The sequence below is a fragment of the Haemorhous mexicanus genome, chromosome 1 (genome assembly GCF_027477595.1).
Source record: "Haemorhous mexicanus isolate bHaeMex1 chromosome 1, bHaeMex1.pri, whole genome shotgun sequence".
Taxonomy (NCBI): domain Eukaryota; kingdom Metazoa; phylum Chordata; class Aves; order Passeriformes; family Fringillidae; genus Haemorhous; species Haemorhous mexicanus.
This window is the reverse complement of record NC_082341.1, coordinates 9,239,599-9,262,641: the sequence shown is the minus strand read 5'-3', so window position 1 is coordinate 9,262,641 and position 23,043 is coordinate 9,239,599. Positions and strand designations below refer to the sequence as shown.

At 42.8% G+C, this 23,043-nt stretch overlaps 1 protein-coding gene across 1 annotated transcript in view; it reads left to right on the top strand.

Moving 5' to 3' along the window:
- Positions 1 to 23,043, top strand: part of PTPRN2 (protein tyrosine phosphatase receptor type N2) — a 634,616-nt gene that overhangs the window by 524,233 nt on the left and 87,340 nt on the right. The window contains exon 13 of the mRNA XM_059839742.1: positions 4,216 to 4,428. Within this exon, the coding sequence (XP_059695725.1) occupies positions 4,216 to 4,428 (213 nt within the window). The remainder of the gene's footprint in view (positions 1 to 4,215; positions 4,429 to 23,043) is intronic.

Here is a 23,043-nt window from a genome sequence, read left to right as displayed (position 1 = left end):
GCTGTGTAATATAAATGTAAGAATCAAAGCGTGCAAAAATTGCGGAAAAATAATAATGTTGAGTTGTTTAAAAATTAATTGTAGTGATTTTTCCATTGCTAACTGGAAGAGTGGTCAGGTGCAGTAACTGGCAAACTGTGTTTGAAATCTTTTTAAATTTATGAAGCAAAACAAAACCTCAACTTCAGTTAGAATTTTGCAAGGACCAGAATCATGCCCTATGTCCTAAAGTAAATACTGAAGTGTAATTCTGCTGAGGCATCTGGATGGTGAGCTTCCACATCACTGCATGGGGAGCTCCTCTCTGCTCTTACAAAGACTTTCTCCAACACTTCCAGCATAGGTGTGAGAACTTATTTACATGAAAGCGTACATTAAATATTTACTGACATTTGCCTGGGATTCGTTTGAAATGTCGACTGTTCTGCTGCATCATGGGATGACACCGCGGAACGGGACGCTGCTCTTTGATTAGAACAGTGATTTGTGACTCCAGTGTTATGGCTGCTCTAGTTAATGACTCACTTTTGGGTGTATATAAAATGTGCTCTGTCGAGGGACCGGGAAAGCCTACATGAGATCAGACACTAAGAATTTTCTTTCCCCTTAAAAAACCCACAGACCCTCACAGAAACAGTGTACTTCAAGTAAATACTGTGTGTGTTAGGTGTGCTGTTGTTCTTTGCTTTCTAGCATTTAAGCTAGGTCGGGCTGTTTCAAAGCAAGGCTGGATGAACACCTCCAAAGCCTCTTCCTTCAGATTCCCTTTCTAAGCCATTCATTTAGGAATTAGTTGTTTTTCCTTCATTGGGACTTCATTGATACTCCACACTTTTCAAAGAAGAAAATCATTCAGAGGAATGTCAATATATTCTGTTACGTGAAGTTTAAAAAATGCATACTTACGTGTAGCTGAGTTTAATATTTATTTGAGTGTAATTAATGTGGTCTATTTATTTGTTAAGCCTTGGGTGGGGAGGTAATTTGTTTTTCTTGTTATGCAATAGCTATTGTTCCTCTTCCACCCCAGGCACACGCACCATGGCACACACGCACCACGGCAGCCCCAACCAGCACAGGGAGAGGTGTTCTGCTTTAAAAGACATCCGACTGTAAATGTCAAATTCATAAATATTTAAACACTTTTCTTTCAATTTCAAGTCAAGGCTGACAGGACGCCTCTAATTAACCCTGGGCTCCGTTTCAGGCTGGGGCCTTATTGCAGGGAAGAATCAGGGGGTTAGGCGAGGTAGGGAAATCTGTGCTCTTGGTTAGAGGCAGCGTGGGCGGCTGGGGGGAGAGGCGGGAGGAGGGAGGGAGCTGGTAACTAACACGTCGGATTAATTTTTACCCGTTTCATAATGTGATGTTTGGTCAGGCATCGAGCAGGATGAAAGGGCAGCGGTTTCCTCCAGCTGCCTTGGGGACAGTGCGGGCTGTGTCCTGATGGGACACACTTGGGGGACCGGGCAGCCCTCTCTGGTTTCGGGTGTCCCCAGCCCGGGGTCCAGGGACGCCGCCAATGCGCGGCCCGGAGTTGGAGCGGGAGCCGGGCGATGGCACTTTGCCGTCGGCCGCACCCGGCGCTTCCTGCGGGATGGCGCAGGGGACATCAGCCGCTAGTCCCTCCCGGGGGCGGCGTGGGGGCTGGCCGAGGTGGCCCGAAGCACCAGCCCCCCGCAGGCAGGGAGGGGAGAGCGGAGTCTTCCGGGCCCCGACGGCAGCGGCTTTGGAGCTGCTCCCCGTGAGGCGGGAGGGAGGAAAGGGATGGGAGAAGGGCCGGCGGCCCCGCGGCAGAGCCCCCTCCCTTCCCCTTCGGCGGATCCGACGTGGCGGGCGCCACCGGGCAGCGGGGAGCGGCCGTGCCCCTTGGCCCTTGGCCCCTGCCCTCCCGCCGCGGGGCCTCTATCTCCTCCCGGGGCACGGGGGTCGGGGCAGGCGTGGGCGCCGCTCCCCCTGGATGTGCAGGGGCTTTGCAAGCCCTCGCTTGCTAGAAGTGTATCACAGGGGACAGGGCTACACAGACTCCCCCAGGGCAGACGCTTGCCGAGATGTAAGCAACGCCGAACGCCCCACGGAAGGTTTCTAACTCTTCCCCGTGCTTCAGGCTCCCGAGGGCAGCTGAACGCTAAAACTTTGGGCGGGGGGGGCTCTTCGAGCAATTCTTTTGTCAAGGGCAGCTAGCTCTGGGGACGGCAGCCCCGGCTTTGCGGGGAAAACTGCCTGGCGAAGTTGGAAGGAACATCTAAAATAGCTTTAACTCCAGTGGGAGAAAGAGCCTGCCGCCCTTTCTCTTCTGCATGTTTACTCGGAGCTTTTGACAGCACTTCGTCAGCATCATTGTCATCGTTTCTCTCGCATAGCCCTTTCCCCGTGTGCTTGGTGCGGCTCTGTCACACGGCACGCGAAGTACAGAAATCGTTTAAAACCGTGGTAGAGATAGCAGAGAAGTAAGGCTCAGGAGCAGTGCCCGAAACTGCCCGCCAGCCTCTTTCCTCCCATCGGTGCCCCTGAGCCCACCCGGGGGTCGAGGCGGCCCGAGCCGCCCGATGAGCGGGGCCGGCCCGTGGGGTACTCCGGCGGAGCGGGGCTTGTCCCTGCCTGGCTGATGGGGGGCAAACACCGCGGCGACAAGGATTAACGTCTCAGGGCGCAGCGCTCGGCGAGGGGGCGCCGGCACTTCGGCGGGAGCCGCCTATTGAGATGCAGATTGCGACCCTTGGCCCCGGGGGGACGGGGCCTTTCAGGGAGATGCTAACGGCAGAGCGCAGCAGCCCTTTACCCCCCCGGGGCCGAGGCGGCGGGAGCAGCGAGACCGCGGCGGCCGCCGTCGGTGCTGCCCCTCCCGGTGCCCCCGGCCCGGGCGCGCTCCCCCCGGGGCAGGTGCCCGGCTGGGGCCGCGGGGGCGGTGGCGAGGGGGCGGCCCCGAATCCCCCCAGCGGCTGGGGCGGGGTGGGGTGGGGGTGCAGCCCCCTCCTCCTGGTGGCTGTTGGGATTTGGAGGAGGGGCCGGCTGCCGTGCAGGGGAGGGGAGGCGGCGGGCGCGGCGGTGGCTGCGCGGACGGCACATGGCCGGTGGCCGCGGCGAGCCCTGTGCCCGCCCCCCGGCGCCCCGCCGGGGCGCACGGACCGGCGATCCTCCTCCGCGCGGCGCATCCAGGCAAGAAAATCCGGGAGTCTGACTGAACCTGCATTTCCATTAACTCAGCCTCAGCCCCGGCTAATCCGCAGCACTGAAGGCAAGGAGGCTAATTAATGACAAGCTTTTACAGTCAAGACCAGCGATAATTGCTTTGGTGGCCTTTATGATTACAAGATAAAAATGGACCGGGCCTGACATAAGAGCCACTGTGTACACTGCAAGACAGGAGGAAATTAAGAGCTGGCTAGCTGAATACGGAGCAGAAAATTACTAATAGAGGAGAGATAATGAATAGGCCGGCTAGGCATTCATGGGGAAAAATCCATTTTGTTACCACGCGAAATTAGGTGGTGGAAAGGAGTTTGCTAATTGTTCTCGTCTTGTAGCAACCAGGACTGAGGCAGGGGCGTGCTTTTCAATTCATTTCCCTGGTAATTGTGAAAGGGGGAATGCAGGCCAAATGAGTCTTGCTGCAATTTGCGCGCCTGGTCTTTTCATTTTCATGTTGCGTTTTTAATTGTTGCTAATATAGGTTATAATGAAGCTAATGAGGGGAAATTATTGTACAACTTTTTAGCACATGGAGACAAGTGAAATGCACTAGAAGGATTCTCTCCTATTGCTGCAAAAATAATAGTAATCTGGAGGAGTTTGGAACTATCGGGGTTTTTTTAAGCCGCTTCCCTCTACAACAGACAAAAGGAAGGATCGCCACCTACTTTTTTTTTTTTTTTCCCCTGTGTTTTATTTTTCACTAAGAAAAAAACAGTACCGGATTTTCCCTTGCTGCGCCCCTCGCAGCCCCCGGCCCTCGATGCGGTGCGAGCGGGGCGCGGAGCCGCGGGGCGCTCCGCGGTGCTTGCGCGCATCCAGCGGGTCCGCCTCCGCCTCTCGGTAGTTAAGTGCGAGCCGCCGGAGGGGAGGGCACGGTAGCGGTCCTGTCCCTGCCCCTCCGTTTGCCTCCCTCCCCGGCCGAAAGTTAGGGCTGCCGGGTGGTCCCCCCGACGGGATCCCCCCTCCGCGCTGCTCCGTGACCGCGCAACTCAGGCGCTGCTTCTCTCTCCTTCCCTGCAGAAAAGCAACGTCCCGCCGCTCGCGCAGCGCGGGGAAGAGGCACAGTCCGCGAAATTCCTCCTCCTCACCCTCCTCTCCCTCGCCTGCATCGCCGGGGTCCTGGCGGCGTCGGGGGTCGCCTACTGCCTCCGCCACCGCGCCCACCACCGCCTGAAGGAGAAGCTCTCGGCCCTGGGGGCTGACGCCGGCTCCGATGCGCCCGCTGCTTACCAGGTAAGGACCAAGCTCTCCTCCTCCGGCCCTGCCCCGCTGCCCGGCAGACCCCCGGGAGGGCCCTTCTCGCGTTGGGAGTCGCGGGGGTGGGTTTGTTTCCGACGCTTCCCCCCCCGCCCCCGTTCCATTCATAGTCCCGCGGATTCGGTGTAGCAGCTTTTTACTACTGGGTATTAATCTTGGCTATTCTGGTAGCGGCTGTAAATTCGTGCCTAATTAGAAACATAAAAAAAAAAAAAATCCCAGCCCTTGCCATTGAAATTCTCAGAAAAATAACATTAATATCCATAATCTGTCACCCCTGCCACTATTAATAACGAAAAATCTTTAACATTTATGAGGAATGGATTGCACGGTTATCTGGAGATGTCTCTCTTTTTGAGTAATCGACTTCTTCAGGGTCTGATATGAAAAGAGCCTTTGACCCGATCTGTTGCCACCTTCTGCCATTATTCAGATAAAATGAAATCTAATGCTGATAGATGGGAAGTAAACCAGGAGGACTGGTTCTAGGAGAACAATGATAGCAGATGTGTACCCAGTAATGCTGGAGGACTGCACTCAGCTTCTCGGAAATAAATCAGAAACCTCTGAGCTTTCTCTTTCAGTTTCAAAAGTGTTGAGTGGAGAGAGACTGCATCTTCCTGAAGTTTGTTTTAGATCATAAGGCACTTATTTCTTGGTGTGTTATTGGTGTGGTAGTGCATGTGTTATGGTCATATACCAGACATCCTTGGTCTGCTACCCAAAAATATTTGGAGTGTGACCAGGAAAAAGAATCTGAGAATGTGTAAACATTGTCTCTGTAGTATCTCTGTCTATTGTGCACCCACAGGGCCTCGCTAACAGCACTTTTTTGTCAAGTTTTATTTTACTTTCTTGTTCTGCTTAGGATCAGACATTCTGGCCTTTCTGTATCCTGGAGCTGAGATAGATTTAAATTGGCAGCTGAGAGTATTATGGGAATAAACTCATATTTCCTCACAAAGTTTGGATCTGTCTGTACCTCTTAGGTATTAAAGATGTAATGCATTAAGTATATTTCCATAGGTTGGGTCTAGAGAGAATTAAGTACAGAATAGGAAATATGAATGTTTCTGTAACAATTAGTATCTTCAGGAATGGTTTTGGCTTTCACTTTTAAAGAAATGTTTACTTTTAAAAAAAAAATCATTGGATCACATCTTTGCATTTAATGACTTCCAAAGCAAGACTCTGTGAGAGCAAGAACATTTCCTGTAGACAAAAAAACCCGAGTGTTCTCTGGGATAAAGTGTGAACAAAACAGTAGTTTGTAATTTTTGTTGGCCAGTGAGACTGTGCCCATAAATATTTTTGTTTGATTTTAATAGGTGACTTGCTGTTGGCTTATTTAAGGCACAGAAGCAATAGGTAGGCTTTTTCTTCCATTAATTGTGAATACAGGAATTCTTAATTTTTTTGAAAAGCCCTCCAGGTTCCAAAACCACACTTGAAACTGAATTTCTGATAATTAACAGGACAATCTTCCTACTGACAACTCTAATTAATAGTATCTGTAATTAAAATCGTGCCCTTCCAGCAGGAAAATTGTTTGAATTTCTTGGAGTGACCTTTTTTGCCATTTCTCCTGGGAGTGTAGTGGTTGATATTGATTTTATAATGAGCTCGGTTTGTTTAATAAGAATCTGTAATCCAGACATTAAATGAAATATGTGCTTCCTTTTTTCTTCACAGATTTATATATATTCTAAAATCTTCACATTTAAATCTGGGAGTGACATTTTCTGTTTTGAAAACAACAACACTGCTTCGAGGTTGCTGCTCAGTTTTTCAATAGCAAGACTGTATTAATATTCTTTGTTCCTGACCTCTGGGCCTGGTCCTAACCACCTGACTTCTTAAACAGTTCCACTGGGTTTTCAGGAGAACTGTGCTCATGAGTGGGAGGAAAAATGTTTTTCCTTAAAAACAAAGGTTTCTAAGAGCTTGGCTCTGCACCCATGGAAGTAAATGGGAATTCTGCCATTTGTTTCAATAGCAGCAGTAGGAAGTCTTAGAATAGGCATACAAAATGCTCAGGCAGTTTTGATGCTGCTAAGTAGAATTTTATGAAAATGAATCACTGTCTCTGTATAATAAACTATTCCCATGGATTTGGAGAGAAATAGGATTGAGCCCTATTTGCATTGTCAGAATCACCTTCCGTTGAGCTGTGTTAAGTGTAATGGATATCTGGTGTGATGCATCTTTTGGATAACATCAGTTAGGTCTCAGAAGGGCATCTGCTATCTTTTTTCATCTTCTCATGTTACTTGTAGGGGAATGATGTAACTTGTGTAATATGGGGGTAGGAAAGAGGCAGGCAGCTTTCAAAACTGTAACTGCTTGGTTGTCCTCTGTTATATGTTTCCCAAGTAGCCACTCAGTTAACTCGATGTTTTTTAAAAATATGAAATATATCAGGGCTGCTGCCACTAGGCTTTGAAGCAGGGTACTCCAATGTGTTGCTGCTTACAAATGACATGACAATTCAAATTTTTATTTTTTTTATTTGAAGGGGGAGAAATTGGTTGGTATGAAAGGGCCTGGTGGCCCAGTGTGATTCAGAGAGAACACTGAAATATCACTTCGATTCACATGCTTCTCAAAATGTCAGTTGTTTATATCTTCACATAAACAAGACTGACCTAAATTTTCAGCATTTAGTAGAAACATTTTTCATCCTAACCTAGTTTAGCCAGGGGAGTTCATTCAGGGTTTTACTCCTTCCTTACTTATCCTGTGAACTTGGAAGAGTTTTTTCCCATGGCTGTTTATTGGTGGGGCTTGGAGTTTTTTCCTTCCCTTTCTGGTTTGTGCAGTGAAATGCCATCTTGAGAAGGGGAAAACAGACAAACCACATTATCAGGGAAATAGCAGGTTGGCTGCTAAGTCTCCCCCCATACTGGAGGCGTAGCACTTGTCATGTAACATCACCCTCCCTCAGGCACGAGCACCCTCACACTTAGCTACTAACACAAGTATTTCTTGTGTAACTGTGTGAAGAGGGCAGGACAACCAGTACTGGATAAAAGTTGAAGCAGGCAAATTAAATTGCTGCAGTGCTCCTGATAAGCTGCCGAACCTGGTTATTCAGGTGTTGGGATAAGGCAAGCAGCTGGCCCTCAAAGTGGTGAAGTAGAGAAAGCCCATTGAAAGACTAAGTAACAGGAGGAAGGATAGATGCACAATTGAAACTTCATTTATCTTTGAATCACTAAACAACAAAATTACAGGCTGGTTTAATTAGACAGTAGCTTAGGAGCTTTTCAAAATTAATGGAAATAGTGTGTCTTGTAAAATGTTACGTTTTATCCATAAAGGCGGGCAGGTTTTGTGTCTCTCACAAACACATCTCCTGTCCTTTCAAAGCACACGTGGAATGATTAGATAAGTCAGCGTTAGCATTCAGGGATGACTAAAAAGAAGCTCTTGGTGCCTCCGCGGAGCCCCCGCGCATGCGCGCACCTGCACCCCTGCTTTTAATTGTTGCTGGCATTGCTTTGATCTTCTTTGAAAAGCAAGTTTAGCATTCTGCAAGCCCACTCTCTGGTCCAGGAGATTAGGGCAGAAGCGTTTTAGGAATTTTCAGCAGACGCTCTTTGATTTATTTCACAACACTGAGCAGATTTTCTTCATGCACTTTGAAGACTTTAGAACATAACCCAGAGAAAAACGGGCATTCAGTCATCAGGAGCAGGCAGCACACAGGGCCACTAAGTGCACATCTTACTTGTCACTGCTCCCATTAGCGAGCAATTTATTAATGTAATGAGTGTGTGGTAGTGGCTGCTGCGATTTAGGGACGCTCTGTTTGATTCAGGGTGATGTATTTGTGAGTCCAGCTGAACCCTGGCTTTTGACCCCTGTGTGGGGAATGCTGGGGTGTGCACGTTAAATCATCAACATATTTTATACTTTGCACTGCAGAACTTTCCTATGAGCATGGTCTTCTGCATCACTGATAATGCTCAGCAAAACCTTGCCCATAATGGAATTAAAAGGCAAAAGTTAAAATGCTCTGAAGCTGGCTTCAGCAAGCTTGCCTTTTAATATTTTATGTCAATAACATTCTTTTTAATTTTCCTTCATCTCAGCTAAAAGAACTTCCTTTGAAAAGTGGGGAGGAAAAGACCAAACAGTTTACAATGAAGTTCTTTCTTAAACTGCCTGAGGTATTCGAGGTTACATGCAGATGGATTACATCGTCAGCTGTTTTAAAAACTTGTCCAATTAACTTGATTTGGCAGGCATATAATTGTAAATTATATGTTAAATTCTACATTATTACATGTATTGTATTATGTATAAATTATATATTCCTTTGTCAAATACAGTCTTATTAATTACATTATCCTGCTGGATTCAAAGCCCCTAAGAACTTCTCCATGCTCTTACCGATTTGATCCTGCTGGTATTTTTTATTAGGGATGTTAAGAACACACTATTTGCAACAATTACAATAAATATTTTGCTGCAAATATTTTAAAAGGCTCCAACTGAAAGAATCTGCTGGAAACAAACCCTCTACTTAACCATCATGCATGGTTTGTGTGTTTAAATACAGATAACTCATTACCTCTAATATGGCTTAATATTTTACACTCTAGACTGAATTTCAAAAGCAAACTTGTTATTATAATATTAGACCTTAATGTTATAGAAATACTGTATGTCAACTCCTTAGAAACTGGAATTTTGTAGACTAAGTGAAATGGGGGGGAGGGGGAAAGGAAAATTTTGCTGTTCTTATTTATCAAGTTCTCAGTAATACTCCAATTAACATCACCCTTAGTACCAAGGGAAGCTGGTAAATGGGATAATTTCTACCATAAAGTATTACCTTCTACCTTTATAAAACTTAATTTTCAAGGACCCTCCTATGCTTAAGCACAAAAGATATCACTGAGGATGAGGTTATTCAGTACATGAGTATTTAGTAAACATTTCAGAAGGAATACATTTTGTAGGGATTTTGGATAGATGAAAATTTTGCCTTAAGGCAGAATGCTGTGAAGGGCTTGCTTGTGTTCTCTACTGGGAAAACAAAGGGCATAATGCATTTTTAATCTTTTCTTTTCCTGTGTCCTTATTTAAAGAGGCAAAAAGAAATCATCTCATGACTATGTAAAGCTATAGGACAAGCTGTAATTGTTTGTGATAAAGCATATATGGCCTGGTATATGAGTTAGAAGAGTGTTCTTGTCCATTTAAGTCTGCTTATTATGTATTATGTGAACGAATTTGTATCTCTTTGATTGGCATTTTGTCTCAGAATAAATTCTCAGGAACCTGCAGATACTTTGTACATACAGTAGTTACATAAACCACTGTACTTTAAGGTGAGACAGTTTTCACAGTGTACAAAATATGTGTGACTACACAGAATTCACAGTAGTCACACATAGTGATTCTGGGAGAGGAGAAGAAGAGAGTGCTTCAAGGTGATTAGAAGAAGAGTTTGCCTTGTGTTTAAACACTTCCTTGAAGTCAGACAAGTCAAAGCAGAATGAAGCAAAACAGGATGTGTACAAATCTGGATTTAACTTTTTAATCAGTTTTTTATCTGATTAGCGTTCGGAGCTATCCTCCATTCCTGTGGTGCAGTGGACTCTGCTTTTCACCAACCTTGCTTCCTGTGGTAGCCATAAAATTGAGTTAAATGGTAGCAGTGTTCAAAATAGCATTCCAAAATACTGTATGAATTTATAAATCATCAGAAATTTATCAAACTTGCTTGCTAATAAATCACGATGCAAATAAATAGGGATGTCTTTGCTAATACAGCCTTTAAAATCAACTTCAAAATACTACTCAGTAAGAAAAGCCCATCTTAAGGGCTGGAGCTTGATGTCAGAGATTTCAGAGGGAACTCTTTTATTTGAGCCTGTGGTGTCTCAAGGAGCAGGGCTGTCCTGTCACCTCCTGTCCCTGCTCTGCCCCTCTGCTCCAGCACACCCAGCCTGGCCGAGGGGCAGCCCTGGGGGAACCAGGCAGGCCATAGCAAAGGGACCTGCTGGGCTTTTTACTGATGGCTCTCTACAGCCTTTTCCTGTCTACATGAATAACTGCTGTGAATTACTCAGTGTTGGAGAAATGGACTAGCCCTCAAGTGGACTAGCTGCAGCAGTGGCAATGCAGCAACACCACAGAGTAAAATACTCCTTACCTTAGAGTGAGCAGGTGAGAGAAAAGGCTTTTTGCAGTTGTGGAAAGAAAATGAGCATATATGCAAATCCTGGAGTGCTTGGATGAGAAGGTGCCATGCAGGTCTACATTTTCATTTAAAAACTGTCTTTTTAAAGTAATTGTCCATTTTCCTGCAAAATGTGGCAAAGAGAAGGTGATGCTGACCCTCTCCTCTTAGCCAACTTTGTTTATTTTTCAAAAGTACCATGCTTGAGCTTGGTGTTTAGTGAAACAAGGACAAACGTGCCCCAGGCATCCCACAAGATAATTTCTGTGTATCTAGGATGTAAGAAAATGCTAAGTAAAAATAGTAGGAGGCAAAATTTAGTTAGTGACTCATTTTAATTACTAATCCAGAGTCCTTACCCAAACAGGCATTTCTTAGAAAATGTGCTGGAGGTGCTCTGGACTTGCAGGCTGCATCTCGCCTGGTAAATTAAACCAGTAAATATTTTGAATGGTCCTGGCACCATTTCAGGTCATGCCACCCAGCTTTCCCCAGTTTCTTAGCAGAGTAAGCACAAACAAAGAAAAATTCACTCAATAGACAGTTTTATTAATAATTTGGCTGTAGCCACCTGGTTTTAGAGGGTGAGAATTCCTTCTGCTTTATCTGCCCTAACTTCCTGTCCTGGACCACCAAGGTCCAGGCTCTTGCTCCCAGGTTTCCAGCTCCTGAGCATTCTGCTCCTGCTTCTGAGCTCCTTTCACCCATCCCTGTGGTGCCACAGGCTGTTTGCCAGCTGAGCGTGGGCTGGTTCTGGATAAGTACAATGGATTGTCTCCCCCTGGTAAATTGATTATGTCCTAGAGCCTGTATGTTATAAAGAAGCCAAAGATAACCACAGCCTTGCCTAATGGGCTGGAGAGTATTTGATTTACAGTCCCAGGCCGTACATCATCTCAAGTGTCCCGATTTCTTTCTGGAATAACTATACTGTCTTCAATGGCTTTTTTTTTTTTCCCCCCATGTAATGTAGAGGATAATCAGGCCTGTCTTTCCTACACACTTCTAACCTTTTTTCTGTTTTAGGATTTTCCTTTTTCTTTTGCAGCATCTCTGTTATCACATTTCAGATTTGACACATTCTTCTATTGTATGTTCTCTGAATGCTCAGCAGCTAACACTGCAATCTGGCTTGCTGATCCTTTCATTTTCCTCCAGAGTGCTGCACTAGAAGGAAAAAAATACATCTTTAAAAGTTTTTAACTGGAATGTTTTGGGGTTTTTTTTCAGGATATATCTTATACCAGGGCTTCTGAAAGGGAATAGAAATAATTCTGTATAAATAAGGAACTGTGGTAGCTGATGTTCGTCAGTTCTTGTAGGACCATGTTGCCTGTGAGCAGGAACAGGTTGCAGTTTATTCTCTGAAGTCTGTAAGGTATATAAAAGCATTCTTCCTACTGCTTTCTTCTTGGTACATCTGTTCCTCCTGCACACCAGTCTCACAGGGTGGGGAAGGGAAGAGGGACAGGAATGCTGTGTTGCTTCCTTTCTCCTCCGCATGGGCAGGGAAGCTGTGCTGTGCTTGGCCCTGTGGGCAGAGCAGGGCTGTGTCCTGCCCAGACCTCCATCATCTCACCTCCAAGCTCTCTGTCCCTCCTGCACTGTTTGTGCTTCACCTTTGGGAAGGGTTTGAGGCTGACTGCAGCCACATGAGGTTTTACTTTGCAAGCCCACATGGACTTGGCTGCTTTGTGGGACAGATGGACAAAAGTGAGTCTCAAATCCTTCACTTTCCTCTGCCTGTAGTCCTGTAGGGATTGCCAAGTGGAATATTCAGAGTGGACTGATAGTTTTGCTTGATCTGTTATGATGTAAGCTATAGCACAAGTTTGGGTAGAGCAGGCTGGAGCTCTCCTAGGGCTGTGCTGCTCCAGTCTTCTTAAGGGCACAAGTGAGAGGTGACATCCCAAACAGCCTCATGAGTGTGTGTGACATGTGAGGGCAAGGAGATCCATGGAAGGTCTGTGTGCTGAGCTACAACAAGTCAGACACTGAGGATGTGATTTGTATTGGCTGAACAAAAGGCCCAATTTCATTTCCCTCAACAGAGAAAAGCTCTGGCTCCAGGGATGGCACCTTCTATGTAAGATATTTTCTTTCTCTTGTAATTTCATGCACAGCAAATCTAAATTTTTTCTAGTGGTTTAAAGAACTGTAAAAGATAATCTGAGTGATTTAATGCACACCAGCAAGGCATGATAAAGGACTGAGACAGCTCACCTGGCTTCTTTGTTCTGTGGTTTTTTTGCTGTGACATGTTCTAAGCTGTCAGTGTTGCCCCTGTACCTTAATCCAGTTGGGGCATTCCTGCAGCTCTTCTCCTTCCAGTTCAGGTTTGCAGCTTTCAGTTTTTATCACTTGTATTCTCAGTGAACAACCAAACCAAGACTGAAGAAGGGAGACTGTTAAAGGATTTTCCTAAAAGTTAAATCCCTCAAAGAAACAAAATTAATTTGGAGGATGAGAGACAATAGCTTTTGAGTGGGAGAAAATCAAATTTAGTGTAAGTGGCTTATCCAAAGGAGAAAATCCATGAGGTTTTCTCTAGCTTTGTTGACCAGTTTCTGTACTTCCTGCTAAAGACAAATGAGTGATGTTTTATTGATGGTTGTTTGGGATGACTGCATTCTGAACAAGCACAGATTTTGACCAGGGCAATTGTTTTTTAAAATTTTTAATCTTTCATATAGATAAAACCCTGTTGAATTTCAGTGCAGTTTTTGTTTTCCTGTCTAGCTGACAGTTGCAGGCTTGATGATTCCAGCATTTTCCTTTTATATAGGATGGCTGTTGTTTTGCAGAACCATGTTCTGGCAGCCACTCAAGAGATCTCAGAAAGGGCTGATCTTGCTCTCCAAAGTGAGAACAGCTCAACATTATCCTGATAAAACTCACTTTTGGTATTGGGATTACATGCTTAGCTTGGCTGATTACAATCACTCTTTTCCCCTCATCAAGAGTTGGGGAGCCATGCACTCCATGCAGGTTGGAGGCTTGTCCTTGGTCCTGCTGGCAGCAGCAGAGGTGCCTGGTTTGAGGTGGCTGCACTAGAGCCCTGAGGACCAACACCACCCATTTTCTGGTACTGCTGCTCTCAACACCCCCCTGGTCTTCAGAAGTGTATTGGGGAGAATATTCCCATGGTGGAGACATGCTGATCTTCCCCACTGCTTAGAAAAGAACAAGGGAAAGATGAAAAGGTAAAATTTGCTATGTTGGTGCCTTTCTGACAGCATGGGGAAAAGAAACTTGGATTTTACTTTTTTCAGCTTCTCAACTTTAGTTCATTCTAGCTTTCTGGGAAAGAAAAATGCCTCAAATGGAGTGATTTGCTGGAAGAGGTTTTGCTGCAGTGGCTCACAGCACAAGGTGCCAGTGGCTGGCTATTTACGTCAAATAGAAGGAGAAATGTAACAGAGCTCAATGTATTGTTGGAAGCAAAACAATGTACACATATAAATTTATATTATATAGAGAAATTATGTCATACATCTCCCTCTGTACTGTGTGGTAAAAACAAATAACATGGGAATTTGAGCATGTAAATTCTGTGTATTGTGACCCCCAAGAACAAAATAAAGAACTGCAGTTCCTGGATATCCTCATGGGAAAGCACTTGGGTGTGAAGTTAAAACATACATAAGGGTTGCCTAGCAAGCTGTACCAAATTTCAGCTTCTTTTTGGAGGTCTGAGTCAACCCAATTGCTCTGCAGGCATTGTTAGCTAAGAATTCTGTTTGCTTCTTTGAGGGCTTTAGAAGTTAATTAAGGATAAATCAGTGCTCGAGGCTTCTGTGAGTGCTGGTCACTCCATTGCCAAAGGGACAATGCAGAAATGGAGGGAGCAAGGAGAAGGTGACAAGAATGATTAAGGGCATGGAAAATTCATATGAAGAGAGATTGAAAAGACAGATTATTTCTTCTAAAACAATAAAAAGAAGTAGTGTAGAAAAGAAAAACAAAGTGTAAAATGAGAAACTGAAGAAAGAGAGAAACTTTTATTCTGTCTTTGGCCACCAGGACAAAGATTTTCAGTTATATTAAGTATGTAAAATAGAAGAGAAGCTGTCAGCAGAATATAACTGCAACAAGCAACACTTTCTGCAGAATGTCATTGATGCACACATTGATAGCAGGAATCTCAAAAACCAAAGGAGCCACATGAAATAAAAAAATTGTGTGATAAAAGAGCTAATAATGTTTTAGGAGATGCCTGTAGCTTCGTGCCCCAGGTCTTAAAATAATCCAGATATGAGTGTGACCATTTAAGAAATGGGCCTACTTAGAACTTGTCCTCCTGTGCTGTTCCTGTGGTGCATCTTGCAGACAAACTGGTGCTTGGTGGAGAGGTCCAAGGGAGAGTAGTGACCCCCTGTGCTTGTATGGGTTGGGAAAAGAAAATGCAGAACCTCAGGAATGGCCAGGCAAGTCCTTTTATTTGAATGAAGACACATATTAACCCCTTGCTGCTGCTGCTGCAGGGTGTTTAGTACAACTGGTGCCATGGGACAGGTCAGGGACAGTGGAGAGGACTGCAGGTCTCTTCTGGCCAGGCACTCTCAGGGCACAGCCCTGATCCAGCTGTACAGAGAGACACAGGAGAGCCCAAGAAAAATTGTGCATTTTTCCTGCTGTTGCTGTCTTCTCCAAAATATGAAGTCTCTCTGTATCTCTGACCATCAGTACCAACTATTAAATCCCTGTTAGTTTGTCCAGTATTTTCTATGGCACCAATACAGTGAAAGTGTAGAAATATTGACCATTTTTTAACCCTTGAAGACTTTAGTGATGTGTGATAGAAAAAAATGTCTGTTCTCAGAGACGGGAGGAAACTCATACATACTATTTGTTCCCATAGTTTAATAGGGTTTCTCTGTATTACCAAAGATTTGGCTCTTAATAACCTACTGTGACTTAGTAGCAATTTTGTTCTTTATAGATCCTTTTTAACACTTGTGCACTAAATTTGCATTTGGTCTTCCCAGCAGAGCTGATGAGGGATTTAATTTTTTTCAGTGGAGAGTGGGTGAAAAGCAGTGAGTTTAGTTTTCAAATCAGGAGAGGGTAATGACTGGCAATATTGACTGTCATGATAGATGATGTTATAAAAAAAAGTTTGTCACTGATGGCTATCTTTGGTAAATACTTCCTTTATCCTTGCATCACCTCTGGTATATGTCTGCCTTCTGTGGAGAAAAAAAACAAAGTATTTGGGGGTTTTAGAAGTTTTAGGATTTCTTTTCCCATTTCTCTGACTGCTTTTAGAAACTGTTACCATGAATGCAGTTGCACAGATTTAGGGAGAAGCAATACTAGTCTTTGCAGTGGGGTAGAGTAACATTTTTAGACATAAACCAGTGGCTATTTTGTTTCTCTCCAGGCTGGAAGTGCTCACTGAGTCCTACTGGCTGCTGGGAATTCTTATTTCTAGCAGAAATGATCTTCCATTTTCAGTCCTGCAGGGCAATAAAATAGTGGACTACACAACCTTAATGTATAGCTTTCCTGAGAAACTACAGCTGTCTTGGGACTGCATTTTTTGCCTACTTTGGGCCCCAGGCAACTATAAATGCTGGGAGTGAAAAAAGAAACATTTGTGGCAGTTATCTTTAAGAGCACTGGCATCTGCTGGAAGCTGGTCAGGCTTTGGGTGGGTTAGACAAAGTCAAAATCCACGATGGATTTACACGTGGTTCAGCGTGGCCTTTCAGGTTAATTCAATTGTTGCTATGGTTTATTTGTGACCCACACTGTGCTCCGTGGCTCTCACTGTGCTAGTGGGGAATTTTCTGTGCCAATTCATATTAAGGAGCAGCTGTGCCCTCATGAGCATGTATTAGAGTTAGTTAAGATGAACAAAACATGGCAAAGGTGAAGTTTGTTTTGCATGTTATTTTTTTATCTCTCTGGTTACTCCTTTAAGAAATCTTTCCTCTTCCAGATTCATACGTGCCATATACTCATATACTTGTAAAACATTACATGCAGGCACAGCTGAAATGTGGGAAATGCAATTTAGAAACCAGCACTGGTTAAAACCACTTTTTTTTGTGGCAGGTGGGTCAATGTGATATACCATCACTTCCAGAATTGCAATTGTCTGAACTGCAAGGCCAATAAAACTCTGACAACCTGAGAAAAAAACTGGGTGCTTTTACACCAGTAGATCTCAGGTGACTTCAGGTACACAGTTTGCAGACATATCCTGTTCGGAACAGACACTGGTTTCCTTGGAGTCATCCAGGAAATTTTAAATTCTTTAAATTCTTTGGGAAGCTACCATGACGTCATCATGCAGAGAAGATACTCTTCCAAATCAGTCTAAAGAATCACTGCCCTTCTTTGTGTATCTCCTGTTTGTGAAGACCAGGGGGCTGGAGTCCTGTTTAGTCAACATCTGTTTCATAAAACTTTTAGAAATAAAAGCTCTAAGCTGTCATACTCATGCAGTCCCAGTCAGTGGTCTTTTGTGTTTTTGATAGGAAAACATTCCCCAGCCGAGTAACCTAAACATGGTCTTCAAATTTTACTGACCCTCTGGAAAGCAGTATTATCCCCAAAGATACCTGTGCTTTCCTGGCATGGATTGCAGGGCAATATTATAATTATTTCAGAGAAAGAGCATCAGACCTATGCTGTCATGTCTTCCTTGGCAATGTGAGCCATGCAGGAGATAGCTGCTTCCTTCAGGAGCTTCTGGACTATTCAGATTGCTTCATCATTGATGAGAGGTTGCTGAAAGAATGAAAGTAAAGCTATTTTCTCAAGCTGTATTGCATAGGCAGGATCTTTGGTTCTGTGCAATTTTCATGTCTGCTGGACACCTGAAGATGTGGGCAAGACCATGATGGCTTTTCATTCAATTTGGTAGGATAATACTGTGCAAATGTTTGAATTTAAAGAGAGGGAATAAAACAAAGAAAGCAAAGAAATTTTTTTAAAAAAAGGAAAAGTCATTTTTCATTTAAAGTTAGCCATGTTTTCTTTGCCTTTCCCTTTCTTCATGGCCTCGACTTTTTTGGGGAAAGGGGAATCATGACATGAGTCATCACCAGGAAACACACACAATGCTAAAATAATTGAAATTTTAGGTTTCACAGGTCACAATCAAAATTGAGGTTTTGTTAGGAGAATGATTCTCAAGCCTGTATTTGGCTGTGATGCTCTCAAAAAGAAATAGCATCCCTGGGTTTTAGATCATTTAAAAATCAAGCAAAGTAATCCCCCCTGTCCCAAGGTTCAGAGTTGTATTCAGATATACAGAGTGTGGTTCCAGAGGGCAGATAGTGAACTGAACTGGACACATGAAGGCTGCACTGACAGTGAAAGAAATTTATTTTGCTTTCTTCTTTTTTCTTTCTTTTTTTTTTGTTTCTGTTCCTCCCAAGATCCATCACATACAAGTCTAGATAAAAACGAATTGTCCAGAGTATGGATGTGTAATGATATGTTTGATGCTGTGTCTTTCAAAATATTACTCTCAATCATTTTTTCAATATATCCCTTTATCCCTTTTCTGAAGGGACACAGATATCAGATATAGTTGCCTTTTCTAAGAAGGATAGAAAATATACATGCAGATATTCCATGTATGTAAACAGCTCTTTTATTCCTGGACAAAAAGTATGTTCAAATCAAGGTAAAGCTTGAAAGTATGTTTCAATAACTCAAAAATAAATGGTAATAAAGCTGTAATTATCCCCAAAGCTACAAATAGAGTAAATAAGTTAAAGTCAAATTTGTAACACCTGAGCAAAACAAAGGCAGCCAAATGACTTTAGCTCCACCCTGTAGTAACACTAAGCAAATTTAGTTAGAGAATAATGATGTTTATAGTCCTAGATACATTTGTTAAAAAAAAGAGCTTATCTTCTTTTTTCATTTTTTAAATCTTATTGTGTTATGACTGCATCCATTGCAGAGCAGTGAAATCCAGGCTGTATGTGCAGACCTCAGCTCATCCTGTGAATAATACCTCTTGAAAAGGAGAATGAGACTTCTGTTGAATTAAATGTATTAAAGGTGGGGGGGAGAAAAAAAAGGCATATTAAAGCTCTTATTCGTCCATACCTAGCATATAGATTACATATATTCTTAATCTGCATTATACATTTTATTAAAAGGTGTAGTCTTGAATAATTTAGAATTAAGTGTCAGCATTTTAATTTGAAATATCTGTGAAATATATTCGTTTCACATATAAAATGAACACAGTGTTCTTGTGATCATGCCTGCTTAAGCAGATTTGTTTCTTGATTGATAGAATATTAGGCAGGTCAGGTTGGAAGGGCTTGGTGTACACTCAGCTATCACTTTTAATAAACAGTAATTTCTTTGTTTAGTGTCTCTGCATTTTCTTAGTAATTATCCATGGAAAGCTTTATTCTCTCTTATATTTTGCTAATTCTAGAATAATTTTGTCACACTTGTTTCTGGACTAACTCAAGTGATTTCTATTTTAATTTGCTAAACAAAAAATTCTTTAAAGTGTGGAAATGTTAGTCCTATTTCCTGGGCCTAATTTTTGGTTTTGTGCAAATTTTAGGATCAGTTACAAAATCTATAATTTTCATTAATATATAGTAATGAAATTATGTTTCTTTTTCTAAATAAACTGAAAAGTTGACATTTCCCTCAGATCCTAGATCTCCTGTTAGTCAGATCTGAGGTGACGGTGGCTGGGAAAGAAGAGCAGTGTTTTAGATATGAAGCTATTTTCGTTTGCTTTGGAGTGAACATTTATCACACTCCTGGTACCAGCTAGAAGAGAATGATTCATGTGCCATCATCACTGGCTGGACTTGGAATACCTGAAGGTATTGCTTAGAGAATTTGCATTAAGTGTTTGCAGCATCCTCTCTGGAGGCAGCATTGAGGTAGAATGGCTCGTGTTTAATGACTGCAGGGCTGAGGTGAACGCTGGCCATGTCTTAACTGGGATGCTCCAGTCTGCTCTCTTGCCTGTACTGTCACCTGAGGTTCTCAAATTCCATTTTTGCAAATAAAGCAAGGGGAAAAAAAAATCAGTATTACCCATTAGACTCAGTTACATCTGGTTTTAGTTCTGTGGTTACCTATACTCATAATCCTTACCAGGGCATATACAGATATTTCTCTCTAAAACCAAATGTTTCAGTAAACTGTGTAGCTTCAATGGATTTTCCAATTTCCTTAAGTGGATTTTCCAGTAGATGATCGCTAAAAATTTCTCTGAGTTCTCTTTTGCTGCCTTGCCCTTCTGTGACACCAATGGCTGCTGTGCATCACAAAGCCACGTGGCAGAAGTCACAGCTCCTGTCACTGGCTGGTGACATGGCCTAACGCTTCTGCTGGTAAGCAAGCCACAACTCCAAACCAGCCTGGACAGATATCTGTGAGCTCCATTTCTGAACAGACTTGATGCTTCCTTGTTTGAGAGTTAGAGTTTCTTACCTCTTCAGGTTCAGAGACCCACCTAACAAGACATGGTGGCAAGACTGGCTCTCAATTTTGTCAATTAAGGAGGTGCAGCGAGTCTTGTAATGCCCTTCTTTATACGTGGATAAGCTACATTTATGCTGCAGAGTGGTTCATTCACAAGTGGAGTGTATGGATTCAAAATCTATTTGTACCTAAGGAAATAGTTGCTCTTCATGCTTCTCCCCGTCTCTTTGTGGACAGTCAAGTATTAGGAATATTTTAGAACCTCATTGTGAAGAGGACTGGGGGGTTTGCAAGAATACTGTTTATGGTTTGTTTAAGGTTATCAATTGTGTGTCAAATAAAAAGCTCACTGCAGATGATCATGGTGCAGTACTTTGAACTCATTTAACTCAACATTATTTACAGAATATTTATCTTGGTTATGGCAGTTTTTGTCATGCAGCAATATTACTTCTCCATTATATACTGCATGTGACCGCCATATAAGTTTGATAATAAATGTTGGGAAATAAAAAACAGAGTAAGTGCCTCAGTATGATAGCAATTCCCATGTGATGGGAAATAATGTCATAAACTTCAAATTACCTTTTAAATAAATGTTTATGTCCAAGCCATCCATTAGATCATAGCCTGAAGGTCAGGAGGATCGTTTCTTCATCTTTCACTGTATGCATTATGGTTGCTTTTTTAGGTGTAAATGATGTTTTTAAATGAAGAATGGCACTCAAACTATACACAAACAATGGCTAGACATTACTGAGTCTCAGCATGGCAGAAATAGCCTCAGCCACTCTGCTAAATATAGAAATGCAGCAGTAAATTGAATTCATTCTTAGAAAATATTTTTAATGGCCGAGACAATACAGAAATACAGTTTGTGTCATTCTCACAGTATGAAGCTTTGACATTTTAGTCAAGTTTGAATTCTAGTTGTGGTTTGGTAAATGGCTGATTTGCAAAATGCTTGTGAGAGTAAATATTTTGGAGTGGAAGGCAGAGCATACCTGAGCATGCAGAGAAGTGCACAGGTAACAGATATTGTACTTATGAGGGTCTGACCCATCCAGGGCTTTGTGCATTTGTGAAGAGATGCCAACTCAATAAGTGCCAGGGGCTGGTGTGGAACACCCAACACTGTGAGACCCTATTATGCCCAATGCCTTTTGTAGGAGGGGAACACATAAAGACATTCCCTGTTTTGAGCTGGATGTCCCTTGTCCGTATGTCCTGGAGGAATCCATATGGCTCCCCAAAACACGCCGTGCATCAAAGCTTTTACATGTGGTGGTCTTGAACCTGTCATCCCTGCCGTGCCAGGCTAGAAACCCAAGTGGGAGCTGGAATGGCTGGGCTAGCAGAGAGGTGGCTTTGGAGAAGCAGAAGCTGTGGCTGTGTTGAGGTGGCTGATGTGTGTGTGGGGATGGGGCAGGTTCCTCAGCCAGGGCTGGGCTGGCTGGGAGAGGGGGAAGGAAGAGCTGTAGAGGACTGTCAGACTGATCTGGAAATAAATTCAACCCAAAAACTTCTGTCTACAGGCAGAGGAAAACCCATTGTCAGGGAGATTTAAAACTCCAATCAAGAAATTCAGGGGTGTTTTTTGCTTCAGCTGTGATTTGACCTTCCTGTTTACATGAAACATTTTTTACAGCAGAGTGCAGTGACGTGGTTGCTTTGTTTGAGGTATTTGACAGTTACAGCAATTCTGGGAATTATTGTTTCGGTTCTATATATGTCAGGAAAGAAATATGTTAATATTTGAGATAAGGTACATTTTTTTTAACACATTTAAATTTGTTATGATTCTCAACTTCACCTTCTTCCACGAGGACCATGAACATGTTAAACTTCATTTTAAAACATTTCTTAGTAACATATTAAATACTTTATGTCCAAAAAGATCTTTTGGTTAGAGGTTAATCTCTTCCAGAACCAATTGTCTATAATATTGTTTCTTTTGTCATTGTAATTCATGTAAAAATGGTACATTAATTTCTTAGAGATCGCTTGATCTCAATTCTTTTTTGTTAACAGAGGTCTATAATCCTTTCCACAGCAACCACTTGTAAAAGCAGAGGATTATGACTTGAGGCAGGATATGAACAGCAGGAACAGATCAACTTAAAAACAAAGATCCTGTTTGAGTACAAATGCTATTGTTAGCCCAGAGTTGGGGTGAGTCAAGTGGCAGGATGTCTATTAGAATATAATAAATTCATATCAACGCCACATGGCATGCTAGCCAGAAGACAGATTCTTCTAGCAGTAATGTGATAGATTTCTTATTTTAATACCCTTACTTATTATACTTTTGCTTAGTCCAATAAACCATTCCCTCTAGGAATGGCTGATGTCTAAACATCTGAGCAGCTTTTTGGTTTTTTGTAGATTTATTTTTCTGTCTAAAAGGCTTCCACTCTGTTATACTTTTTCCCAAAATCTGCTAAAAGCAGGGATTTGAAATTACACTACTGCAGGGTCATTCTGAGGTTAGTAATAGACATTGAGGACTATTGCTATCCTTTCTTATGAAGTGTGTGATCCTCCAGAGGAAAGGAGAAAAAGAGGTTTTTTCTTTGTTCCTATATTTAAAAATAACAGATACAATGACATTTTTTCCTTTATTAAAAAGTCTTGGGTTTAATACTGATAGTTTAACTGACCTATCTAACAGCAATATATGTGACTCAATTCAACATATTTTTGAAGTTTAGTTTATTTTTCTAATATTTTTCATGTTAAGGTTAGTAGGAAGCTAAAAAGTACCAAGTGACAGAATAGATACTACTCAAGTGTTCAAAACCCCTGCTTTTGGTAAAAATTAGAAAAACTCTTTCATGGCCTAGACAAAATCAATAAATAGACAAAAATGCAGTGATGGAGTCAGGTAGCAGTTTCACTTGTGACAGTCTTCTGTACAGTTATTCCAACAACTGACACCACATAGAATTAGTAATCTCTGCTCCCCAAGCTTC